The sequence below is a fragment of the Quercus robur genome, chromosome 11 (genome assembly GCF_932294415.1).
Source record: "Quercus robur chromosome 11, dhQueRobu3.1, whole genome shotgun sequence".
NCBI classification, from domain to species: domain Eukaryota; kingdom Viridiplantae; phylum Streptophyta; class Magnoliopsida; order Fagales; family Fagaceae; genus Quercus; species Quercus robur.
In genome coordinates, this window is record NC_065544.1 from 36,777,399 (window position 1) to 36,801,836 (window position 24,438).

Below are 24,438 nucleotides of genomic sequence, written 5' to 3' on the forward strand. Positions count from 1 at the left end.
ACCCTTGTGCTGAGCAGGGGACTGACAAGTTAGGGGCGTCAGGCCTCTTTGATCTTGCTCGGGTACGTTTTCCTTTGTGTTTAACTTTCTTACTCACTTGTCTAGTAGCTGACAGCTATTGTGCCTTGTAGGCGTTGGTGCGTATGAAAGCTTTGCAAGATAGGGACGTCGCTAAAGAAGGAGTGATTGCTCACTTGCATAAGCGCATAGAGCTTCTGACAGACGAGGAAGAACAATACAAGGGTGTCATTCACTCTCTTAAGGAGGTAAAAAATCTGAAGGGTAAGCTAGAGGAGGAGGGTCGTTAGAGAAAGAGTGAGCAAGAAGCGAAGGAGAAAGTAGAGAAAGAGCTGACGACCCTTCTTAAGCAGGTGGAGACGGCTAGAGCTGACGCCATAAATGAATACAAGACCTTTCAGCCGTTCATAGATTTTTGTGGTGGATATTATGGTGAAGGGTTTAAGGACTGCCTTAAGCAGGTTAAGTCCCTCTACCCTCACCTGGATTTTTCCAAGGTTACTATGGACAAGCCCCTGCCGTCAACTCCTGCTAACGACACTGTCCATGAGGAAACTGGCGACTCGACTGAGTCTAACCCAAAAGATGGTGATGTCGTCCTTGCCTAGCCAGCCACAGATGCCCCCGTCACCTCTTTGGTCCCGTCCACTAAGCCCATGAACGTTGAGGACCCTGTTGCCGAGGAGAAGATTGACGGGAACTCTCCAATCCCTCCAGCCTCATAGCTTTATGCATTTTTCTTTTTGATTTGCTCTGTTTTTAAGACACTGTAAAATGCCTTGCTGTTTTTTGGGCTTGATTTGTAAAGACTAAACCTTATGTTGATTTATATCCGTCGCTTTGGTCGTTTGTTTATTGGGGCATGTATGTACCATGGACCTATCTATTTTAAATTTTGATTCATCCGTCTTGAACTAATGCTTGAGAGTTAGTGGACCTTACAATGGACTCGTCCACTTCACGGACCTGTCTATAGGTTTATTCTATTGGTCTCGTCAACTTTATAATCTCGTCCACTTTATGGACTTGACCACCTTGCATACTTTATGGTTTTAAGCTCGTCTTTTTACGAACTATATTTTTCATCCTCTTGGGATAAATTCATTTGTCTTGTGGACTGAGCAATGAAGTCGTCCACTCTGTGGATTCGTCTACTTCATGGACTTGTCCACTTTATGTTTACTCCTTCGGAGATGAGGTCGTCCATTTTATGGACTAAACAATAAAGCCATCCATTTTATGGACCCGTCCACTCTTTGGATTTGATAGTTGTCCATTTTAGAGACTTTAACAAATGTTCATCCTTTTGGGATGAGGTTGCCCATTGTATGGGTTTGAATAATAAAGTCGTCCACTTATGGACTTAACAATGTCGTCCACTTTATGGACATTAATAAGCTTGTCCAATTTATAAACTTGGTAATTTTTCATCTTCTTAAGATGAGGTCGTCCATTTGATATACTGCATATTCAGGTCGTCTACTCGTCTACATCGTGGACTATTTTCCATAGATAAACACTTTAGCCATATCTGAATAAACTCCTCTTATTATAATGAACCATGCATTCATAGAAAAAGTAGTTCTTAAAAAAAAGAAAACCTGCCCTTTGAGCTTAAAAAGAGTTATTGTTGCAAAATCTAAAGTAAAATAGAAAAATTGAGGAGTGTAGCTAAATTTGACTAAGGTATATCAAAAATAAAGGGGTGCTGCTCTTCACACCATCCTCTTTACTGGTAGTACTTCTGTAGGTGCTTGGCGTTGCATGGGTGGTGTAGCTTCCATCCATCCATCGTCTCTAGGTGGTAGGTGCCATTCCTCTGCCATGACGTGACTTGGTAGGGTCCTTCCCAATTGGGGCCGAGCTTTCTTTGGGTAGGGTCTCTAGCAGCGCCTATGACATTTCTTAAAATGAGATCTCCGACCTGAAAGTCTCTGTGTCAAACTCGGGAGTTATAATGCCTAGCCATGCGGTTCTGGTACCGTGCGAGCCTTTATTCTGCTGTCGCCCTGACTTTGTCAACTAGATCAAGCTGTAGACGCATAGCCTTGTCGTTTTTTCTTTCATCATAGTTGTCCACCCTGTAGCTTGTGAGTCTGACCTCGACTGGAATGACTGCTTTGCTTCCATACGTTAGCCGAAATGGTGTTTCTCCTTTGGGCGTCCTTGCTGTTGTCCTATACGCCCATAGTATGCTTGCCAACTCTTCAGGCCATATACCCTTTACCCCCTCGAGCCGAGTCTTGAGAATTTTGAGCAAGGATCGGTTTGTGATTTCAACTTGTCCGTTTGCTTGAGGGTGGGCGAGGGAGGAGTAGTGATTTCTGATCCCTAACTACGAGCAAAAATCCCGAAAAAAGTCGTTGTCGAATTGTTTCCCGTTGTCTGAGACTAGGACTCTAGGGATCCCAAACCTGCATATGATGGACCTCCAGACGAAGCTTCTTATATTCTTCTCCATAATGGTGGCTAAGGCTTCAGCTTCCACCCATTTCGTGAAGTAGTCTATGCCCACTATCAGGAACTTCAGTTGCCGCAACGCTATCGGGAACGGCCCCATGATGTTTAACCCCCATTGAGCGAACGGCTATGGGGCTGTCATAGAGGTCAACTCTTCAGATGGCTGTTTGATGATATTGTTGAATCTTTAGCATTTGTCGTAGGTTTTGACATAAGTTTAAGTGTCTTTTTGCATGGTGGGCCAGTAGTACCTCGCTCAAATCAGTTTGTGTGCCAACGATTATGATCCTGAGTGGTTTCCGCAAATCCCTTCGTAGACTTCTCTCATGACATAGTCCACTTCCTCGGGACCTAAACACTTAGGTATGGGCGGGAGAAGCCTCTCTTAAACAAGATGTCCTTCATTAAGATAAACCGCGTTGCTTGGACCTTCAGCTTTCTTGCGACCTTCCTTCCATCTAGTAAGATGCAATTTTTCAAGTAAGAGATTAACGACGTGGTCCAATTGCTTTCGGAACCTATCTCCTGCACATCAACGGAATCTATTAGTGGAGAAAGTTGAATAAAAGAGAGTACGTTATCAAGGGTAGTCATATGTTCGGCTAAAGCGGCTTTGGCAAGGCGGTCGGCTTGCTCGTTCTCTCTTTTGGGGATTTGGATAATTTTGGCCTTCAGCTCGTCTACCTTTCTCCTTACTTGGTCCAGATATTTCTTCATCCTTTTGCCTTTACACTCATAATCCCCGTTTACTTGGTTAGAGACGACCTGAGAATCACAGTAAAGAACCACTCTTGCAGCTTTTGCTGCTTTGGCGAGATTAAGCCCTACCACTAAAGCTTCGTACTCCGTTTCATTGTTGGTGGTAGGGAAGTCGAGGCGAACCATACATTCGATCTGGTCTTCTTCAGTAGAGAGAAGCACGACACCTGCACCCTCGGCCTTCTTGTTGGACGACTCGTCTGTATGTATACTTCACTGTGGACATTCATCTGCCCCCTTGTCTTCCTCGTTGGTGAACTTTGCTATGAAGTCAACAATGACCTGCCCTTTGATGGTGGTGTGGGGACGGAACTGAATGTCAAACTCACTCAATTCTATTGCCCATAGTGCCAACCGGCCAGCAGCTTCGGGGTTGCTCATCGCCTGCCGTAAGGGCTTGTCGGTTAGAACGATAACCGTGTGGGCTTGGAAGTACAGCTTGAGCTTACGAGCTGCCGTAACTAAAGCGAAGGCGAGCTTTTCCATGGGTGGATACCTTTCCTCTACACCATGAAATGCTCGGTTGGCATAGTATACGGGCTTTTGAGCCTTATCTTCTTCTCTGACCAAGGCCGCACTGACGGCTGCCGGGGAGACAGCCAAATACAGGAAGAGCTCTTCCCCTAGTTGTGAAGGACTTAGCAGTGGTGGGGAAGAGAGGTAGGCCTTTAGCTCCTTGAATGCTTGCTGACACTCGGCAGTCCATTCAAAATATTTCTTCTATGTGTGAAAGAAGGGTAAACATTTATCCGTCGCTCTTGATACGAACCTGTTCAGGGCGGCTACTTTACTGTTTAAACTCTGCACTTCTTTCACGTTCTTCGGGGGGGGGGGGGGGCATCTTTACTATGGCTCTGATCTTGTTTGGGTTGGCCTCGATACTTCTTTGAGACACCATAAAGCCTAGGAATTTTCCTGCTGTCACTCCGAATAGGTTAAGCTTCATGTTGTAGGAGCGAAGGGTGCCGAATGTTTCCTCGAGATCCTTCAAATGGTCTTCTTCTCTTTGGCATTTTACTAACATGTCGTCGACGTAGACCTAAATGTTCCTTTCGATTTGGTTTGCAAACATCTTATTCATGAGCCTTTGATACGTCACACCCATGTTCTTATGGCCGAATGACATTACTTTGTAACAAAATAGACCTTGGCTAGTGACAAATGAAGTCTTCTCTTGATCTGCTTCATCCATCCAGATCTGATTGTACCCTGAAAAGGTGTCCATGAAGCTCAATAGCTGGTGCTGAGCTGTAGAGTCTACCAATACATCGACTCGAGGGAAAGGGTAGCTATCCTTGGGGCGTGCTTTGTTCAGATCCGTAAAGTCTATGCACATCCTCCATTTCCCATTGGCTTTCTTGACTATCACCACATTTGCTAGCCAATCGGGAGTATACTTCCCTGATAAAGCCTGCCTCTTGTAGCTTGCCGACTTCTTCTGCTATTGCTTGGCCTCGTTCTTACGTGAACACTCGCTTCTTCTATCAGACGAGTGGAAAGGAAAGCGACACATTCAGCCTGTGTACCATGACTGACGGGTCGATTCCTTGCATGTCTTTATGACTCAAAGCAAACACGTCCTGATTCTCCTTGAGGAAGGCTACGAGCGCTAGGTGAACTGTTGGGTTGGCGAGAGTGCCGATCCTCGTGGTATCTCCTCGAGCCTCTCTATGGGTTCCGCCTCCGTCTGCTGTTCCTCTACGCTCATGGTCTGTAGATGGTCGTCCATCTCTAGCATTGCAATATAGCATTCACGCGCAGCTACTTGATCTCCTCATGATTTCCCTACTCTATACTCCGTACTTCGTGGGGAATTTAATCATCAGATGGTAGGTTGAGGTTAAGGCCTTCCATGAGTTAAGGGTTGGTCGTCCTATGATGGCATTGTAGGCGGAGGAGCAATTGACAACAAGGAATGTAACATTCCTAGTGATTTGCTGAGGATAGTCCCCAATTGTTACAGGCAATGTGACCGTGCCAAGGTGGTATACTTTTGTTCCTCCAAACCCAACGAGTGGAGCGTTAGTTGGAACTAGACGTTCTGTGTCGATCCGCATCTGTCGAAACGCCGGGTAGTAGAGAATGTCTGCGGAACTTCCGTTGTCAACCAAGACTCGGTATGTGTTATAGTCTCCTACTCGGATACTAACGACGAGCGCGTCGTCATGCGGATGGTGAAGACATCAAGCATCTTCTTTCGAGAAACCAATAATTGGGTTATTGACCCGTGGCATTTTCGGGATAACGCCCATTAGCTGAACGTTCTGAACCATTCTGAAGTAAGTCTTTCGGGCCTTTTTGGATGAGCCGGTGGTTGTCATGCCTCCCACAATCATCCTTATGTCTCTTAGGGGTGGTTTGGGACGCTCATTGTCCTGTCGAGGGGCTTGCTCTTAAAGAGGCGAATCTGTTCTCTCCCTGCTGATGAACTTCTGTAACTTCCCTTGCCTGATAAGGGCTTCGATTTGCTGTTTTAAGTCGTAGCAGTCGGTCGTGTCATGACCGTGATCACGGTGGAAACAGCAGTATCTATCTCTAGGCCGTTTGTTGGGATCCCCCTTCAGCTTTCCGGGGAAGGTTAAGGCTCATTCGTCCTTGATTTGCATTAGGACTTGGTCGATTGGGGCGGTCAGCAGGGTGAAGCTCGTGAACCTCCTCGCAGGGGGCTTAGAGAGCCTGTCATCCCTTCGCTCTCCAGTTCTTGCCATCTTTCACCCTTTGTCCTGTCTCGTGTCTTCCTGGCTCTCTCTTCTTAGGCTTTTCCTCTTGAGCTAGCAGTGTGTCTTCAGCATTTATGTACTTGATGGCCCTGTAAAGCATATCCGACATGGTTTTCGGGTCGTTTTTGTATAAAGAAAACAGAAACTTACCTTTTCGCAACCCATTTGTGAAGGCTGCTACAAGTATTTTGTCGTTAGCTTCATCGATCAAGAGTGCTTCCTTGTTAAAGCGAGCTATGTAAGATCTCAACGTCTCGTCCTCTCGCTACTTGTTACTCATCAAGCACGCAGTAGACTTCTTATACCTATGCCCCCCAATAAAGTGCGAAGTGAACTGGGCACTTAGTTCCTTGAAAGTGCTGATGGAGTTAGGCGTCAGCTGGCTGAACCAAATTCTCACAGGACCCTTCAACGTTGTAAGGAAGGCCCTATACAAGATCTCGTCTGCTACTCCTTGAAGGTGCATCAAGGTCTTGAAAGTCTCTAAGTGATCAAGAGGGTCCTTGGCTCTATCGTAGCTTTCAATATGTAGCATGTGAAACTTTTGCGATAGAGGGAAGGAGTTGACGGATGTGGTGATAGGCGAATCGGTTCGGTGGACCAGATCATCGAGGTCGTTGGACACCCATCCTTAAGGGTGCTCATCATAAGATCCATCCATTCCTTTATCATCTGCATCTCTACGACAATGTGAGGGGGAGCCATGTTTGTGATGGAAGGACGGCTTATGTATTATCGCTCCGATTTGCTTGGGGCGTTACTACCTTCCGGCCCCTCTCGGTCTCTTCTCTCAGCATTGGTACCTTCTTGGTCTTCCTCTTTGGTACCCATAGCGGCATTCTTTTGTCGTAGCTGTTCTTTAAGGTCCACATTTTGTTTGGTGAGACGTTCCACTGCTGTTGTAAGGGTTTGGACCTGCCTCTCTAGGGCAGTGGGTCGCGGCTCGTCTCCCTGAACGTTATTGGTGGTTGCCATCGAGCGAGTAAATACCATGCAACTCTTTGTTTGGGAAGCGATAGTATGGCTTATAAGTTGCTAAAGTGCGTTTCCCACATATAGTGCCAACTGATGATGTCGAAAAATCAACAGTAAATCACACAGTCCTCACGTGCTCGAAACAGCACCTATATAACAAAAAGAGAAGACCTTATAGAGAGCACCAGTATGGTGTCGGTCAAGTACCCTTCGAAGGTCAAGTTAGAACTTTTCACAACTCTAGAGCGCCAGAGTGGGGTAAATTATGCGTACCTTGGTTAGTGAGGGTATTGGGGCTTTTATAGTAGAAAAAGGTTGACATCTCTTTCCTTGGCTTAGAAGTCTTTTCCTTATAGGAATCCTCATGAGTGTATTTTTTGGAATCCTTTCCTTGTAGGAGTCTTTTCGATCAACATTGGGTGTGAGGCACAAGAAATTTCCTTACATGTATGCGTGGAGACCAAGTTAGGGTTACGTTAGAACCGTCAGCCTAGTTCCTCCCTTCATCATGGCGGTGTTAGCTTTCAATCCCCATCCTAAGTTAATCCCGTCAGCTTTGTAGACTTATTGTTTGTCATGTGTTGATAGACGCAAGGCTGACGGGTTGGTTTGGGGCGTCACTCTACGCCTTACCATGGGTAAGTCCCAATATTACAAAATTATCCTTATCAATAATGATAGTCTTACCATGAGCGTGACTTGCCCATCACTGAAGGTTTGGAGCTTCCAGCGAATCAAAAGTTGAAACCCACAGATTAGAGGTTTTGGGTTTGGCTGATGAAACTGAGTGAGTAGGAGAGGAAAGAGTTATGCGAGAGACAAGGCAATTAGTATTTTAATTTGGAAGCAACTTTTTTTTTTTTTTTTTTAAACAAGGCAATTAGGGTTTTCTAGCTGATTAGAATTAGGGTTTAACAATCCTTTATAAGCAACCTATTGTACTCCTTGAGGAGATAGTTGATATTTTGACGAATGAAAAAAATGGTCTTTTGGTCTAGTACTGACTCCAGGTCCACCCTAGGTGTTGACTCCTAGTGGTTTCCCCGCTTGGTGCTGACTCCAAGCAAGGCCTAGGTATTAACTCCTAGTTCATATCCATTTATTTTATTATTGTTTCAATTTTGTTATGGTTGTCATGCGTCAGTTTTGGTATCATAGCAAACACCGATCTGTTTGAAGCCTCACCGCAGAACTAGAAAAGTATTTTTTAAAAAAAAATCATTGCCGTGTTTTTCATCCCATCAAATCACAATTTAGATCCACAAGAAGTTAGCACTGCCACTAGCCTCCATCACCAGCAGCATCCCCATCACACCGGCGACTTCCAATTTCATTGTCCAGCGCCACCACGACGACTATCCAGCCTTCAGACCGCCATCTACTCACCTACTCCAATTGACGCCATACCATCTCCGTCGACTTGCAAGCTCAATCCTGATCCTTGTCAGTTTTGCACCGCTAGAAGCCCTGCATCTCGTGTGCCACTACAAGACCAAACTTCAAAACAGATTTGACTAAAGCTTACCGTTGTTCTCACGCGAACCTCACCTGGGTCTACACAACCTATATTGCGTTTTGAAGTTTTGTTGTTTGTGTTTATTAGTCACCTCAGGACAAGTAGACACATGAGTTCACTTACAAAGCCAGCCCATCAGCCCTAAGTGGGCCACGCCACTTTGGGTTTGAAGTTTCTTTCTTTTGGTTTAATTTGCTAGTTTGAAATATTGTCAATATATTCTTTATGTGTATACAAAAAAAAAAAAAAAAAAAAAAAAAAAAAAAAAAAAAAAAGACTTCCTTTCATAGTGAACTTGAGAAGTAGCTTAAGGAGGCTGGGAATAGACTCCTTAACTCTCCTTCCTCCATTGATGACCTCCTTACTCTTCTTGATGAAGTTGAAAATTTGTTAGCATGCGTGGAGCAAGTACCATCGAAATCAGTGCGAGGTGCACTTTTTCCCTCAGTAAAGGCTCTGATCAATAATAAACTTTTGAGACATGCTAAAATGGATGTGAAGTTTTCAGTTGTATCTTGTATTATTGAGATTACAAGAATAACAGCACCAGATGCCCCATATAAGGATGAGCAAATGAAGGAAATATTTTACTTGATTGTGGCAGCATTTGAAAATATGTCTCATGTGTCTACTCACTCTTATAAGAAGGTGACTTCAATTCTTGATATCATTGCAAAGGTCAGGTTATGCTTGGTGATGTTGGATCTTGAGTGTGATGCATTGGTTGTAATCTCAATAATACAAGATACAGTGAAGAAGAGTGCTACAAGCTGGAAAGGAAAGGAAAAAAAGTTGCAATGCGTGTGTGTGTGAGAGAGAGAGCAGAGAAAAGCAATGTGTTTTTTCTTTAGTCGTTGAGACACATGAAGAAGAAAAATTTGGGGCTTTCTCTATGGCGAGATTTTGAAATATGGGGTTTTAGTGCTATGAAGAGTTGTTTTATCAAGGGTGAGTGAAGGTCTTAAGGTTCTTATCATATCCTAGAGAGTGATATTATTGTATTTGATGCGAAAGCAGCAAGCAACTCCATTGCAAAAAAAGCGTTGAAGTGTGTTTCATGTTACCGTTGAAAGTTGCGCAAATTTCTCAAATTGCCCACTAGTTATTCTTAAAAAGCCAATTTTATCCCTTTACTTATAACACAATTTTACACGGAGAGAGTGAGGACCACAAATCAAAGATTGCAGCAGCAGCCCCAGAGAACCAGAGCAGATCACAAATTCACAAACAAGCTTGATCAACGATGCAGCCCCAGGTTCCTTTTCTCTGTGAAAATTGATAAACTGAGGAGGTGAATGAAACAAACGATGAAGAAGATCTGAAGATGACAAGGGAGAAACAAGAACTTGAGAGCTCTAGCGCACAGCAAGGGAAAAGATTAAAAAAAAAGAAGAGGCAGATGAAGATGAAGAGAAAAGACAACGATGAGAGGAAATGAAGAAAAGAGAATGTGGTCAGATATATGTGGTGGGGGGTTAAAGAGTGAAAAAGGAAGCTTCCTTGCAAAATAATTTTTTTTTTTTTTTTGGCATCCAAAATAATACTATTAAAATAATATCAATAATATATATTTTTTATTTTTTTTTTATTATAGTTATTATTAATTTATTATTAAGTATTTTTTTTTGAGTAAGTATTATGAAGTAGTTGATTTAAGTATGAAATAAATTCATTTATATATACATTGTCATTTTTGATAATTTACCACTCAAACCACCACTTTCATAAATGCTAGTCAAACATTCAGCTTTTTTTAAAAACATTTTTTAATAGCTTTCATCAAACACTCAGCTTCTTTAAAAAGCCTAGTTTCATATCGCACTTTTTAAAACCCTCACTTTTTCAAAAAGCACAATATCAAAAAGCTGAACCAAACTCACCCAAAGCCTACAGCAGTAGTGGGTTTATGTTGGGATTGAAGAAGAAGCTGTAGCAGTAGAAGAAGAATCACGGTATTTTTTTTTTTTTTTTTAGAGATCTTGGTAAAATTGGGATTTCAAAATAAAAATAAGGGTAGTTTAGGGATAATGCTAAAAATGACCAACGGTAACATTTCAAACTTATTTGCATTTTCGATAAAGCAGCTCCAAGGTTCGTTTTCAAAACGCGATACTCCTTCATATTTGGAAAAGTAGCTTTTTGATAACGCGTGGTGGCAATAATTTACCAAACACGCATTTTAGATTTTGGGCTTAGAAACGCGTGTTTTGGGCTAAGGGTTTGTTTGGATACTGCTTATTTAGATACCGCTTAATTACTGAAAATTGAAAACTTATTGTTGAAAACAATGTAGTAAAATAAATTTTAAAGGTATGAATAGTGCCGTGAAACCCAAGAAATGCATTAATATGCACGTTTTTACATTTTTGGCTGGGTCATGAACAGTGCCGTGGGACCCAGCCAAAAACGCAAATGCTGAAACGTGATCCAAACGCAAAGAAGAAACTTCATCCTTCAAGACTCAAGAGGCTTCTTTCTAAGCTTATTTAGAGGAGTCTTTCCCATAATACAAGATGTGGTGTTTATCTACATGAAAAAAATCCTTTTGTAACTAAACTATCCAATGTTCCGAATTCCTTCAATTGTAAGTTGTAAGTCTTTTCATTTGTAATGGCTTCATATGCCACTTTTTTTCATCTATCCAAAAAGTGTAATAACTCTCTAATATCGATACATGTTTGTAAATTTTTGAGAATTATTTCATGAGAATCATTACAATTTACGATTTGTTGAGACATAGTTTCAAATTTGTTGAGAGATAGTTTCAATTTATACCATCTGCTTTTGATGATTGTTCTTCATTATCAAATTAAAACATTAATTGATTTTTAGTGTTGGTGGAGATTGAACACTAAATTTCTTGTGCTAAATTATTATTAAATTACTTTTGTAGGGATAAGAGCCCAGAATTATATATTGGGCCTTGGGCTTGGCTGATGACGTTGGTTGATCCGAGGAAGAATAACCAATTGTGAGGGTATTAAGTTCAGAGTCCCATAAGTAAAATGCAAGCGAAAAGGTTGGGAAATGTGATCCGAGGAGAAGTATCTCCTCGGATAGACAAAGCACAGATTAAATGTATACCCTATCGTTCAAGGTGACCTTCCAGGAAACTCCACTAATAAGAATGTGCACTATGAATGTACCAGAGGGATGGAAGTTTAGAAATATCTAAGGAAAGGCGGCTGTCGCTACATTAAATGCTCTGCAGCTAACTTTCTAGTTGCATTAATGTGGAGAAGACCCCTAAACAGTGCTGCTTTGGCTACCCCAACTCACAGAGGGTCTGGGAGGATGTCCGATGGGACAAGCACTCAAGTAGCGGCTTAGATGATCAACAAGTGTAGGGCCAAGATTGTTCAAAGGGAACTATATAATGTAAGAGACCCTTTATGAGAAAAGGGGGGAGAAAGGGAGAGAGAAACACTGTAGCTACTTAGAACTGACTTTGTAATCACACTTGAAAGTAATATATATATATATATATATATATATATATAAAGATTGATCTCCTTGGATTGTGCCGAGGATGATTTTCTTTAGCTTGGGCCAGTTTATTTTCCTTTTCTTGTCTTTTGAATCCACTATACTGGTTGTCCAAGTCGTTGAAGCCCAGTTTTTCAACTCACTCTCTACAAATTCATTATTTTGGGCTTTTTAGGTTTGAGTCCATCCACTTTTTGGGCTTAGGCGCATAATCTGGTCCTTACAACTTTAGTTACTAAATTGTTAACTTACTATTATAATTAGGCATAAATGCACTTTTAATTCCTACATTTTGCATTTTTTCCATTTTGGTCCTTACATTTTCATTTCACTACATTGTCTTCTAAATCCACTATATTGATTATCCAACTCATTAAAGCCTAGTTTTCCAACCCACTCTCTACAAATTCATTGTTTTGGACTTTTTGGGTTTGAGTCCATCCACTTTTTGGGCTTAGGCGCAAAATCTGGTCCTTACAACTTTAGTAACTAAATTGTTAACTTACTATTATAATTAGGCGTAAATGCACTTTTAGTTCCTACATTTTGCATTTTTTCCATTTTGGTTCTTACATTTTCATTTCACTACATTGTCTTCTGAATCCACTATACTGGTTGTCTAACTTGTTAAAGCCCAGTTTTCCAACTCACTCTCTAAAATTCATTATTTTGGGCTTTTTAGGTTTGAGTCCATCCCCTTTTTGGGCTTAGACACAAAATCTAGTCCTTACAACTTTAGTTACTAAATTGTTAACTTACTATTATAACTAGTCGCAAACCTGCGCATTGTGCAAGATAAATTTTTTTTTTTCTTTTTTTAAGGTTAATCTTATTAAATATATTTGGGGTAATAAGTAATAACACTCTCCCATTTTGTTTATATTAATAACAGAATATTATAAATTTATTTAAGAATCTGTTTATAAATGTTTAACCATGGTTAGTAAAGACATTACTCATAATTTTAGAATTAAAATACAAATTTATAAAATACCAAAACATTTGAAATGACAAATCTCTCCATAACTCATTGGGAAAAGAAAAGGGGAAAAAAAAAGCAAAAGACATTACTTAATATTTTGAAATACACTTTAATTTAAAATTTTAAAATAAGAGAATTTAATTTTAAAATTAAGGATAATTTTGGAACCTACCTTAAGCACAGGCAAGTTAGTCCACAATATTTTAATATTAATTTAACTAAGTTTGGTCAAACAAATGTAAAGGGTGAAATATTTTTTCCTTTCAAGTTTGGGGTAGTGTGTCATTTTTTCAAACATTAAGGAAGGAGAATGTAATTACCCTTATATTATTATTATTATTATTATTATTATTATTCTTGTTGTTGTTATTGTTGTTGTTAATAATTGATTTTTCATTTTCTTTTAAGTTAATAAAAACCTTACATATACCTTTTTATTTATTTATAAAATATACATTTTTTTGACCTTTACATATCTTTTTTTTAATGTGAATCTTTACATATACCTTAAGTAAACTCTATATATTCCACTTCTTTAGATGTGTAAAATCATAGACTACTACTTCATAATGATAGTAGCTAATTAGTTTTATTACTTTTTTTCATAATTTCATTTATAACGTTTTTTACTATTATTATATATTTACTGGCTAATGATTTTCATAACAGAGGTGTTAAATGAGATGTAGCATTGTTTATTAGATTTTTAAATGTAATTGTGTATGAAGATTACACACACACACACACACACACACACACACACACACACACACACATATATATATATATATATATATAAAGTTAAATGAAATGTCAAAAAAGGGATTTTAAAATTTTCTAACTTTATTTCTTATGTAATTTCTATTATTACATGAGGACATCTCCTTTTAGTTATGAATTAGAGTTTGATTAGTTTTAAGTTTAAATATATTGCTATGATTTGTCTATAATTATTGATTCAATTTTTTATGTGAATGTAACAGTTGATTTTATTGCACTGTAAAGAATTTGATTGTTGAAGCTCCATATGGATCATATTTATTTTTTATTTTTTCTTCTCCTTACAACCTTTTTGTTTTCAAATTAATAGTTACTAATTGACATTTGATTTTTTTTTCTTTACCATCTCTCTCTCTCTCTCTCCATAGGCAAGCTACTATTTTCCAAAATTTAATGATGATTTTATTGCATTAAATATGCATTGTAGTTTTTTTTTTTTTTTTTTTTTTTTTTTTTAATTTTGCTACCCTTAAGTTAGTATATCTATAACTTAGGTATAGGTTTGTACAGAATTCAATTGTTTTCAATTTTTTCTTTTCTCTGTAAGAATACACCGTCAACCTTAACTAACCAAAAAAAAAGAAAAAAAGAACCATCAACATTAATTAGAGTTATAAGAAAGAACAAAAAAAGGGTAACATTTAACAATTAAAGAGAAAAAAAAAATTAAAAACAAATCTAAATGGCATTAACCAATGTGGAAGTTTAAAGAACTCTTGGTTTACCTAGAATATAATAGAGAAAATAAAAATGAGACTACTACTAATTCTAGGAAACATATATAGAGAAATAGAAATAAGGATGCTAATTAAAGAACATTGGAAATACCATCAATCCCATTTGAAGCTTAATCATAGCTCCACTAATTTGCTGACTTTCAACTTTTGGCTGGTATATATTGTATAGGCATTCTCCAATGCCGTAAAATTCCTTATTGTCTAGTTTTACTTGAATTCTCACAAACTACCCGATTAAATTAAGTGAGAAAATGAGCATAATGATTCTAGTGTAGAAAAAAAAAATTCCCAAAGATTAGTAATTTGGCATAAATAGAAGAATGTATAAAAAATTCATCGAAAAATTGAGAGAGAAAGAGAGAGAGAACCTTTTTTTGATTTCCGGCAAACTACCCGATTAAATTAAGTGAGAAAATGAGCATAATGATTCTAGAGTAGAAAAAAAAAAAAAAAAAAAAAAAGAAGAAGAAGAAGAAGAAAGGATTCCCAAAGATTAGTAATTTGGCATAAATAGAAGAATGTATAAAAAAATTCATCGAAAAATTGAGAGAGAGAAAGAGAGAGAGAACCTTTTTTTGTGAAAGAAAACCATGCATAGAATGGAATAGATAGTTACAAATTTATAGTAAGAGAGTGTGAATGAGAAGAGACAAACTAAAGGAAGATGAAGAGAAAGAAGAAGAATAATATTTATGTAGAGGGTAGTGGGAAGTTGAAAAGGTAAGGGTGGAGAAAGGTTGGAAAAAGTGTAAATATTAAAATAAAATAAAAAGTAAATGTTAAAAACAATTATAGGAAAATTGGAAAAAAAATGATAATGAGGTGGACGTTGATGTGGTTTAACTGGAGCGTAGCAACAATAAATGCTACGCTTCAGCTTTTAGATATATATAGATATAGATTAGGCATAAATGCATTTTTAGTTCCTACATTTTGCATTTTTTCCATTTTGGTTCCTACATTTTAATTTCACTACTTTTAGTCCCTAAATCAATTAATGTGTTTCATTTTGGTCTCTACTATTACTTACTTAACAGGAAATTGCTTATGTGGCAAACGGAATACACAGTTAGCACTCATTATGCTTACATGGCTATTAAAATAATAAAAAAATTTAATTTTGCATTTAAATAATGCCACATCAACATTTTAATATTTAAAAAAGCCATATCATTAAAAAAAATTATTTATTAATTTTAACTAAATAAAAAAATTAAAAACAGATTATTTAAAAAGAAAAACAAAAAAAAATCCAGATCTTTCTCTCTTAGCTTCTCAAAAAAGCCTAGATAAAATCTAAAATATGAATTTTGAAAATAAAAATTTTAATATCAAGATCACAATTTCTTTACTTTTCTACGAACCAAACACATCAACAATGTTTACGGAGAAATCTATAACAATCTGTAAGCAACCAAAGTACCATACACATCTCCAGAAGCAATTTGCCCGCCCTCTACACAGAATAAATCACGTTTTCAAGCCAAATCTCTCGGTTTCTCGTAAAAACCACAACAAGAACACTGCTTCAACCATACCAACAAGAACACCAAAATACACCCACTCCAACAACAAACCCACCCTTCAACCCACCGCCGGATCCAACAGACTGCTATTTCAAAACCACCGATCGGACCCAACAGACCAAGGCAGAACCACCAATCTGAATTTTGTTAAGCTAGATTGGACCCACCAAGGGAGCGTTGATTTGAGCTAGAGAGAAAGAAAAGCACCGTATTGAGCCAAAGAGAGAAACCCATTGATTTGAGAGAGGAGCTTGAGGCATATGGGTTTAGGTTTGAGCAAAATCAAGAGATAAAGAGAGTTCAAGAAGGCTAAGCACCAAGATAGAGGGAGAAAGAAGAAAAAAAGAAGAAAAGGAAAGAATGGAGGTAGCGAAACTAAGAGATCGATCTGGGGAAGAAAAAGAAAATGAAAGAAGAAAATAAAAAAGAAAAAGAAACAAGTACAAACAAAATCACACACAAATCTTTTTTTTTTTTTTTTTTTTGGGTCTAAATCACAAATCTAAATTTCACTATTTTTTTTAATTATGTTTTTTTAATAATAATTTTGTAATTTTTAAAATTGATAAAATTTATTTTTTAAAGTTAGAGGTTGACATGAATTCTAATGTGGGTTTTTTTAATATTATTTTAATGGATACATCAGCATTTACTGTGTCAACAGTGTATTTTGTTTGCCACATAGGATATTTTCGTTAAGTAAGTGACGGTAAGGACTAAAATGAAACGCGTTTTTTATTTTAGGGACTAAAAGTGGTAAATAAAAATGTAAGAACTAAAATATAAATGACCCCAAAATATAGGAACTAAAATGCCTTTACGTCTTATAATTATGGACAAAATTTAGTTAAACATATCATAAAATAACTAAAAGGAAGAAGAAACTTCATCCTTCAAGACTCAAGAGGCTTCTTTCTAAGCTTATTTAAAGGAGTCTTTCCCAGAATATAGGACGTGGTGTTTCCTAGCATCCAATTCTCTATATGAAAAAAATCCTTTTGTAACTAAACTATCCAATGTTCCGAATTCCTTCAATTGTAAGTTGTAACTCTTTTCATTTATAATAGCTTCATATGCCACTTTTTTTCATCTATCCAAGTGTCATAACTCTCTAATATCGATACATGTTTGTAAGTTTTTGGGAATTATTTCATGAGAATCATTACAATTTACAATTTGTTGAGACACGTTTAGTACATGTATTTAAATAACAGTTTTCAATTTTTTTTAGAAATACGTGTGGATGTAAAAGTATATGGAAATATATGTAATGTTGTTTAAATACTAAAAACATGCGTTTAAACACATGTACCAAACGGGCCGTTCTAATTTGTTGAGAGATAGTTTCAATTTATGCTGTATGCTTTCGATGATTATTCTTCATTATCAAATTAAAATATTAATTGTTTTTTGGTGTAGGTGGAAATTCAACTCTAAATTTCTTGTGCTAAATTATTATTAAATTACTTTAGTTACTAAATTGTTTTTTTTTTTTTTTTTTTTTTTGAGATACGTTGGTTGTTTTGATCGTGCCTTGTGATATAGGATGTTGCGATGGCATTGATATTTGGAATAGGATATGCAGGCATCATTTTTGAAGAATCTTTTGCTTTCAATAAAAGTGGAGTAGGATTACTGATGGCCGTGAGCTTATGGGCAGTGCGCAGCATTGGGGTAAGATTCTTTCTCACTAATTGAAATTAATGACATATTATCTAGCCAAGACCCGTTGACGATTCCTTCTATGATATGAGTTTTGCTGGCAAGGAAGGCTTCATATATCCAAGTAGGCATTTATGGGCTGTTTTCAGTTCATATATTCTTTTCTAATGCTGAGTTCCTCGGCATAGTAATGTAAATTCAACAATGCTATAGACATAACAATATTACAAATTTCACTACTTGTGGAGGTGACAGATTGTAATTAGTGCAACATCACTTTCACTGGGACCACCATTAACATCGGTTTAATTGATGAGTTTGTTACTTTGTTTGGCGTTGAGATTAAGACATCAAAGTTGCTTATGGGACTGACTAATTCTTCTGCCAGATGTTGATAATATATTGTTACTTATGATATGAAATGAGATCAAACTTTTGAACACTTCTGTTAATTTTTAGCTTTAGATGACAGGTGCTGCATTGAATCCCCCCCCCCCCCCCTCTTCCCAAAACAGTATATTCAAAGCGTTGCTCTATTGTGAGTTTACACTCAGATGACCCTGAAGGCATTTTGGACCTTTTATTTATTTATTTATTTTTAAATGTAATAGAGATTAGGGTAACGCTTCCTTAAAGTCAAGTATTATTTCTACCCTTACCAGTCAAATTCAAATCATTTAAGAATATCTATACATTGATGCTACTTTGGGAAATCTAATTCATAAGTATTTTTCATTCAGACCAACCTTGCTAGCTGGATGCATTGGCTAGGCCCTATACCAGTTCTATTTCTTCTTCTTTCTTAGTTACTTTGTGTGTATCGGGACCATCTCGTCTATGTTCCATTCATAGACATGTATAAAAAACAGTTTATAATATTATTGTTTATCTCTAGATAGAATCATTTATATGGAAAAAAGGAATCCCCCCCCCCCCCCCCCAAAACAACAGCCCCCATGAGCAAGAGAGATGAGGATATTTATGTTTGACGATTCTTATAAACTTTTTATATGTTTGGTATTGTGAAATAATAGCTCTCTCGTAAGTTTCATCTGAAATAAACTTATTGTATGTTTTTAGTGCAATCTACTTTCTTTATCCTTCTATACAAACTTCAAGGTCTTAATGCCTGTGTATACAAACTTATTGTATGTTAAAAACGTATTGATTGCAATGCGGGGTTTTTTTTTTTTTTTTTCAATCTTAATTACTTTGTGTGGGTGTTTGACTTGTGTAGGCTCCTTCAACTGATATAGCTGTTTCAGAGCTAACGAATGCATCTGCAGAAGTCAGTGAAATAGTATTTTTCTTGTTTGGTGCAATGACCATTGTGGAGATAGTTGATGCTCATCAAGGTTTTAAGCTGGTTACTGACAATATAACCACCCGAAAGCCGAGAACTCTCCTCTGGGTGGTGAGTGCTCTATTTTTGCTGACATAACCATATTAACTAAGGTGGAAGTTTTAATATATCAAATTTAATCTTGACATCTAAACTAACATTTTTTCCCTATGGTCCAAGGTTTTGATCACTCATGGTATTGGTATTCGGTTTGGTGGTCAACAAAAGCCTTGGAAAATTACAAAAAGAAAGGATATATTGATAAAAACCTTGGGCAAACCAAGTTGTCTGTTCACTGTAGTCCGAACTTCAGTTTCTCTTGTACATCAATCAAATAACTTGGATTAGTTGGTATATAGGGATAGCTTATCCATGTCCCTTAGCGAACATTGCTTGTCAGCATCATTCCTTGATGCTGAAGTGTTTCCCCTGCTGATTCATCAAAAATGGAATTGCTATTCTTCTCTTTAGGTTAAATGCTATACAGAAATTATTAGCTAATTTTCTATCATAACTATGATGTCTAGTCCCTCTTTCAGTAAGAAATTCCAAAATATTGAATTTTTTAATTTTTATTTTTATATAAATTAGCTATAACTTGTCTTATTTCACCAATGCATTTCTCTGCAGGGACCTTAGTGGTCTATTTGATTCTAAATCTTCCTGTATCAGCCTTTTCCTTCTACACTACATTTCCTTAACAGTTAATGAAGTTTGACACAGCCATGAAAATTGCAGATTGGTTTGGTGACTTTTTTCCTTAGTTCGGTCTTTGATAACCTGGCGTCTACCATTGTCATGGTTTCTTTATTGAGGAAACTAGTACCTCCATCAGAATTTCGCAAGTATGAGCTGACTATTACTCTATTTTATCTCATGTGATTTAAATCTTCATGAGTTTTGCATTTCATTAGTCTCTTATCATGTATTGAATTTCAACAGTTCATTCAAATAAAAATATTTACTACAGTATTACAAGTTTGAGTTCTGCTGTACAATCCTCAAAAACTATATGAAATTAGGGTGTTTAACTTAGAGCTGGGGTTCTTAAATGTAGCTTTTTCATAATTATTTTCTTGAGAATGCATTTCAGGAATATATGTTAATGGTGGATCTCTTAATTCAGTGCATTTCCAAGGGGGGTTGTTTAGTTTGTGTATTTTACTTATAGTATCAGAAAGCGTGGAGGCTTGAACTAGGAAATTTAGCTTTGATACCAGATTAACCAAATAGTTTCTCTAAAAGCTTAAAATGATGGGCATGGGTATGATTTATATATTGATATGCTCCAACACTCTTAATACTTACTAAAGTACAAGATGGTTATCATTAAGAATGTGGAGTTAGCTGTCACATCAGCAAGGAAGATAAAGAATTAAAGATCCTATTCTCGATCTTTATCTACTAGGGGTTCTCTAATATGATAGATAGGTTTTCTATTTGTCACTGCATATTCTGACCATGTACTTACCTTATCTGAGCCACAATCTTAGAAGACATGACTGGTATGTCATCTTTTTATTTCTTTCCAGAATCAAGGACAATAAAATGTGCAAAACTTCAGAAAATTTAATGCCTTCATAGTCATGAACCTTATCTTAACTAAAAATGTTTAAGGGGATGCTGTTGAAGTGCAGATAACGATATCATAACAGGATAATTGTGTTTCTCAGACACTTTTATCTGCTGCCATGTCCAAATGGCTTGACTTTAATGGCTTTAAGGAGATCTCTGCTACATTGAAACTCGCTGTGTGCTTGCTATCTTATCTCTTCTCGAAAAATTTAGATCAAGTCCTTGCTAATCGTATTTTTCTTTTTCAATTATTGATTTTATTGATAAATCTCCATTTTCTGATTCAGATTTAATTGACAGGCTTCTGGGAGCTGTTGTTGTGATAGCCGCAAATGCAGGTGGTGCATGGACTCCCATAGGTGATGTTACCACTACTATGCTGTGGATACATGGTCAGATATCAACTTTGCAGACAATGAAGGTCTTTTAACATCATTCTAACTAAATCATCACATGTACGGAATATGCCTGCATTTATGTGTTACATTGTCCATATATGGGACTTATGCATGATGCGTGTGATTTATTCTCACCAAGGTATTCATTATATTGTCTTGATACAATACATTTCATGCTGCTGTTGCGTATTTAATCCAATGACATCCAACCAAAACATCTGCGTTAGCTGACTGTCTTCCCCTAATGTCACTAAAACGTAATAGAATATAAAACTTTTGAATTTTATGACCCTAGGAGTTCGGTTCACAGACTGGATATGTGTGTGGTTGGATGCGCATGTGTGCTTGCGTGTTCCAAGTAGCTAAATATACATTATGTAAAAGGTGAAGCTTGCAAGATTTTAGTGTTTAATGTAATCAACTCATACTTGCTCTCTCTTTATCTGCTGCATATGTGTCTGAGAAAGACAGTTAAGCAGGATCCTATTGTGAGCTGGTCCAAATGAATCTATGTTGAAAAAAACTGGGGGTGTAAATGCTGTATAATGTGAGTTAACTGTAGTGGTGAAAAACACTTTTCTGTTCAAACTTTAGACTTCAGGTATGTTAAACTTTTGTAACTCTCGGAGTTGAAATTTCTCCTGTAAATTTATGGAATTCACTTTTTTAATAAAAATTAATTTTATTGATGATGATTTTAACTGCAGCAAAGTTGAGTGTCAACCACTTCACTCATAAAATCTACTCTGCAATGATGAAATTTTAAACCCCTTTATATATATATTTTTTGATAATGTTTAAACACCTTTATATATATATTTTTTGATAATGTTTAAACACCTTTATATATATATGGGGAAGGAAACCTGTTTATAATTAGTGATAAGAAAAGCTTATAAAGCATTTGGTTAAAGTTTAGCACTCCCCAGCTGTGGCTCTTTCAATGCCAGGTCCTTAAATCACTTGAGATATACTTGTTCAATTGCAGGGACTGGGAATGTTTAATTACAGAAGCACAGTGCTGAAATTAATAAAGAGTTCCCATTATAGCATTTTCTTTTGTTACAGGACTTATTTGTACCTTCAGCTGTTTCTCTAGCTGTCCCACTGGCTCTTATGTCCCTGACTAGGTACTCTTCTTGCTATGGTTGTTAAAATATAGATTTAAATTGTAAAACCTTATGATTTTATAATCCCAACTCCATCAAACAATCCGAAATGCTTTAAAAAACACCATGTTGTAGAATCTGGTGGAATAATAACCATGCCTTAGTCTCAAACCATGGTGGAATCTAGATTTAAATTGTAAAAAATCTATATTTTAAGTAAGATCTTATTTACTTTTCAATTTAATAGAAAACTTTTATCATCTTGTGAGCTGTGATTTTATGTGTTTATCTAAAATATTGATATTATTAATAAGAACATGCTTACATATTACTCTATATACATTGTATCAAATTTTAATTGCAAGGATGCAGGATTTGAACCTTAACAAATTATCTATAACTTGTAAACAAAAAGTTTTACCTTTTGAGCTACATTCCAAACTATTCTACTTCTTGAATTTGTTAATATAAGATGATAATTTTTTATAGTTATTAAACATAGTGTGTCAAATCTTACAATTCCCCAATCCGATTTTACAATCCAATCTTGTAGACCATTCAGTGATCCTAGGATCTAGGTTTAAACAGTCTTGCTCCTTGTATTGTCAAAGCAAAGCCAGTGAATTTTAGTTTAGAAAGGCTAGGTTTAAGTTTTTGGATTATGGATGATGTGATATGAGTTTCTCTTCTTCCGTCCAGTGAAGTTAATGGATACAGACAGGACTCTTCCAATGTTATGGCATCCGAACAGATGGCTCCCCGAGGACAGCTTGTTTTTTTTGTAGGTATTGGAGCTTTGATTTTTGTTCCAGTGTTCAAGGCCCTAACCGGTTTGCCTCCTTTTATGGGTATCCTGCTTGGACTTGGAGTTCTTTGGATTCTAACTGATGCTATACACTATGGTGAATCTGAAAGGCAGAAGTTAAAAGTGCCACAAGCTTTATCACGGATTGACACTCAAGGAGTTCTTTTCTTCCTTGGAATACTTTTGTCCGTTAGCAGGTGAATACAGAACACATTTTGAACTTCTGTGTTTCATGTACTCTTATGCTACATAATATATTGTTAGATATAGTAGTTGTATTTATGTGTCTCTGGAAGAATTATAATCAAGATATTTGTGATATATTAATCTGATTTCCTAAAAAACATACTTGGATACATATACACGTGAGATATGCTAAGTTATTACTTCTGCAATATAACAAACTTGTTTTTTTTTTCTTCCCCTAGCCTTGAGGCTGCAGGGATTCTTCGGGAATTGGCGAATTACCTTGACGCTCACATTCCTAGTAGTGAAGTGATTGCCAGTGCAATAGGAGTCATATCAGCAATTGTAGATAATGTTCCACTGGTTGCAGCAACGATGGGGATGTATGACCTCACCTCCTTCCCCCAGGATTCTCAGTTTTGGCAGTTGATTGCATATTGTGCTGGCACTGGTGGATCCATGTTAGTTATTGGCTCGGCAGCTGGAGTAGCATTCATGGGAATGGAAAAGGTGGACTTCTTTTGGTACTTACGGAAGGTATGGACTGCTGTGTAGTGACATTTTATTGACTAAACTTTTATTTTTCTTTTTAGTAAAAGAAGTCATTCTTCTTTGTGCAGGTGAGTGGTTATGCTTTTGCAGGTTATGTTGCTGGTATTGCCGCCTATCTAGCGATACATAATCTCCCCATCTCCCTATCTACAACTGTAGCTCAGGGTCCTTTCCTTTCTGGTTCATAAACTATAGAGAGCTTTTGCTTGGATGTTTCCCTGGCTTCAAACAAGGCAGTAAAGAAATGTTGCAATTCACATTAGTCTAGTGAAGATTGAGAGCACCTGGTTATTCGGAATGCGGACATGGTTTTTTGAGATATAGAAAGTCAAAGGAAGACCAGTGGAAAAGATAGGTTGAGATTATTCTGACCACAGGTCAGTCAGATTCACAATATGATGAATTCAGTGAGAAATGTAATGATATGCTTTATATCCAACGAGTCTTACTTTCAAGGTTAGAATGATTGGGGTAATATCAATTGCGAAGTACACATCTTTGAACCCTAAGTGAAGAATAGTCCATTCAAGCCTTCAAGATGAAAAAATGGGGAAATTTTATATAAAAAATAAATCCAAATGCTTTAGAACCACATGATCAATTGTAAATAGCAAAAACAGAGGGAGATAAAAAATAAAAATAAAAATAAAAAACCGAGGTTGGTCTATATCCAATCTTCTAGCAATGGTACACTCTTGCTCCACCCATATCCCTCAATCTTCTAGCAATGGTACACTCTTGCTCCACCCATATCCCTTCCAAAGTGAACAGTAACAAATTCTAACTTTGATTGTAGAATGACATAAGATTTATTATTAGGCAAGACTTGTGAATAAATTTTTGGTCATAA

The 24,438-nt window shown here is 37.0% G+C and overlaps 2 protein-coding genes across 7 annotated transcripts in view; one reads left to right on the forward strand and one right to left on the reverse strand.

Annotated features, from left to right (window-relative positions):
- Positions 1-24,438, reverse strand: part of LOC126706801 (uncharacterized) — a 56,413-nt gene that overhangs the window by 21,922 nt on the left and 10,053 nt on the right. The gene's annotated exons all lie outside the window — the stretch shown is intronic.
- LOC126706797 (sodium/proton antiporter 1) lies at positions 17,511-24,063 on the forward strand. Its single transcript, XM_050406345.1, has 8 exons — positions 17,511-17,633; positions 18,859-19,035; positions 19,702-19,808; positions 20,839-20,959; positions 22,005-22,066; positions 22,745-23,047; positions 23,279-23,573; positions 23,657-24,063. The coding sequence occupies exons 1-8, from the start codon at positions 17,514-17,516 to the stop codon at positions 23,774-23,776; spliced, it is 1,305 nt and encodes a 434-aa protein (XP_050262302.1). The 5' UTR covers positions 17,511-17,513; the 3' UTR covers positions 23,777-24,063.

Coding starts and splice junctions, on each gene's coding strand:
- LOC126706797 (XM_050406345.1), top strand. CDS start 17,514: ATGGCATTGATATTTGGAATAGGATATGCAGGCATCATTTTTGAAGAA. Junction 19,036..19,701: donor CGAGAACTCTCCTCTGGGTG/GTGAGTGCTCTA, acceptor TGAAAATTGCAG/ATTGGTTTGGTGACTTTTTT. Junction 19,809..20,838: donor CCTCCATCAGAATTTCGCAA/GTATGAGCTGAC, acceptor TTTAATTGACAG/GCTTCTGGGAGCTGTTGTTG.